Genomic DNA, 2,274 nt, shown 5'->3' on the forward strand with positions numbered 1-2,274 from the left:
TATATTTATATTTATATATATATTATATATATATATATATATAGCTTCATATAGCTTTATATATCACATACATAGAATTATTTTGTTTCCATACTATATTACATACGTGTTTACCTTGACTAACACATACGTATATATACTTCTCGTGACCTTATCACTTCTTTTGCCATATCGTTCCGCACAGACAATTGAGGTACGATGGTTTTACACAGCTGGCCTCCCAATTGGAAACACAAGCCCTCAACGGCGCCAGGCAACCACCTGCACCTCATTTGGTTTCGCATATGTCAGGCATATTGGAAGAACAGAAGCAAAAAGGTATGGCTAGAATCAATGTGAACATGTGTCCGATCAATGACTGTACTGTTGAATGGTTGTCCTATTTTACATGTTATTGTTCGCCACGTATGTGAAGAATATGAGAAGGATAGTGACACCAAATTCAATCGGAATATATTTACCGTTACGAAATGGTTCGGATTATTCTTCTTCTATTCTGTTAGTCGAATGTACTCGTAGCCGCTGTACACGTATCTGTGTATCTGGTATTTTTGAATCAACATTGAGAACAGTTTCCTTTGCACGAGAAGAGCCATGATAGTCTGTGCCGAATGGAGGTTGATTGAGTCCATCATATTTTAGTAGCAGTATGGTAGACTCAACCTACTTGTATGCCTGTTCGTGGTTGGGTATGTGCGATACACTAGTGATTTGGTACTGTTTTGAAGTATTTTTATCCTACGTACTCGCGTGACATAATGTGCATGCCTACCAGTCATCGCATAGTTAGTAACAAATACGCAAATTGTATTCGTTCGTGTGTCTCGCATAGTTGGCCGCACATGTCTGCATCAATCCCGTGGTGACCGCAAATGCACGAGCCAACACAACTGTCAGGGTACACGCACGACCTATTAAGCGAGGTAGTCCAATAGTCAAATAATCAAATAGTCATCCAATATCGACACCTCTGCGTGTAGTGTGTGTGCACACCATGTCAAGCATACGTATCAGCAACGTTCACAACTCCTTTTGGAAGTTAATTTGTTCTGTCGATTTAGCACCTCTATCCCAGAGCACGCCCATTGATAGTGTGGCAGTCTACCTATCACATAGACCAAGAATCGTCTATTTGCTTATATTATGTCACCCATCAAGCATCGTGTACACTGGCCAGGTGGCCTTGTCTCCAACTCATTCGCACACCACCAAACGTTAACCACTGCCTGATGATCTGACCCACAGAGGTACAATCTATAGACTCAAGCACGAAAGCGATGAATCTGGACGACACATTCGATGGTACGTGAATAATTGCGCCCACAGACGGGAGTCACATGACAATCTAATGGTTCAGCATGAGTGTATCCGAATGTATAGTGTGCGTGTGTGTGTGTGTGTGTGTGTATTGTTCGAGGTAAAATCCACTCGCATGTGGATGTGTGGTGAACGTTGACTGCAGCGGACGAAGACATAGAAGTGCTGCACTTAATAGGTCAAATGAGGTCGAATGGTTGGTAAGCTAGAGCTGTGTGATGCAGTTTTACATATCCAGAGCCCTTCAATGTCACTCATTGCAGTTAATATATCTTGAATTGCCGTCATACGATGACCTGGCTTTCACTGAACCGCAAGAGATCTTTGCTGACCGCCTGTTGCAATATGTTATGCGGCACATTGCTCCGGCCTATGCTAACCCGTCAAAGCCTGCTGTGCGTGTTGTTGAGGTGCGTATTGTACCGTTCCAGTATTAACACGGGCTGTTTAAGCTTCGCGACGATCGTTCTGTTGAACATCTCCGTTGTTCACTTTCATCATTGCACTCACACAGGTCCTCAAGACTTGACGCTTGTCAATTCCATTAAGACGGTATACACAGCGGTGCACAAAGGGGGCTGCCTCGTCGCTGCATTCAGTCCAGACGGTGAGTGAAAAGGGGAGAGGAGAGGGACGTGGGGACGGTTTAATCGATACCCTTTAGTGTGTATCGGCCTCTAAAGTTCCATCACGTCGTGTGCGTTTTTGTCGTTTTGTCTCAGTATAATCTTACGCGTGTAGATATTTGTAAACATCGGTGTATGCTCTGTATGTACAACAGCCACACAACAAGAGGTCTGCCGCTAAGCATATACACTTATCTATGGATTTTTGGTTGTCAGATATACACATCCAAATGCGGCGGTATCAGCAGGGATTCTAACCCCTTAAAGCATATGGTTTATAATGGAGGTATGATTTTCAGAATACCGTTCTGCTTTCTGAGTCTAATTCTTG

The 2,274-nt window shown here is 43.1% G+C and overlaps 1 protein-coding gene across 1 annotated transcript; it reads left to right on the forward strand.

The window, feature by feature from the left end:
* Nucleotides 1–184: 184 nt before the first annotated feature.
* SARC_08426 (hypothetical protein) lies at nucleotides 185–1,932 on the forward strand (the record flags this gene model as incomplete). The annotated part of the gene is made up of 3 exons (XM_014297589.1): nucleotides 185–318; nucleotides 1,246–1,302; nucleotides 1,832–1,932. Coding segments are annotated over 3 exons (292 nt in total), but the record flags the coding sequence as incomplete, so codon positions are not given.
* Nucleotides 1,933–2,274: the final 342 nt, after the last annotated feature.

This window comes from Sphaeroforma arctica (assembly GCF_001186125.1).
Source record: "Sphaeroforma arctica JP610 unplaced genomic scaffold supercont1.757, whole genome shotgun sequence".
Lineage (NCBI taxonomy): Eukaryota > Ichthyosporea > Ichthyophonida > Sphaeroforma > Sphaeroforma arctica.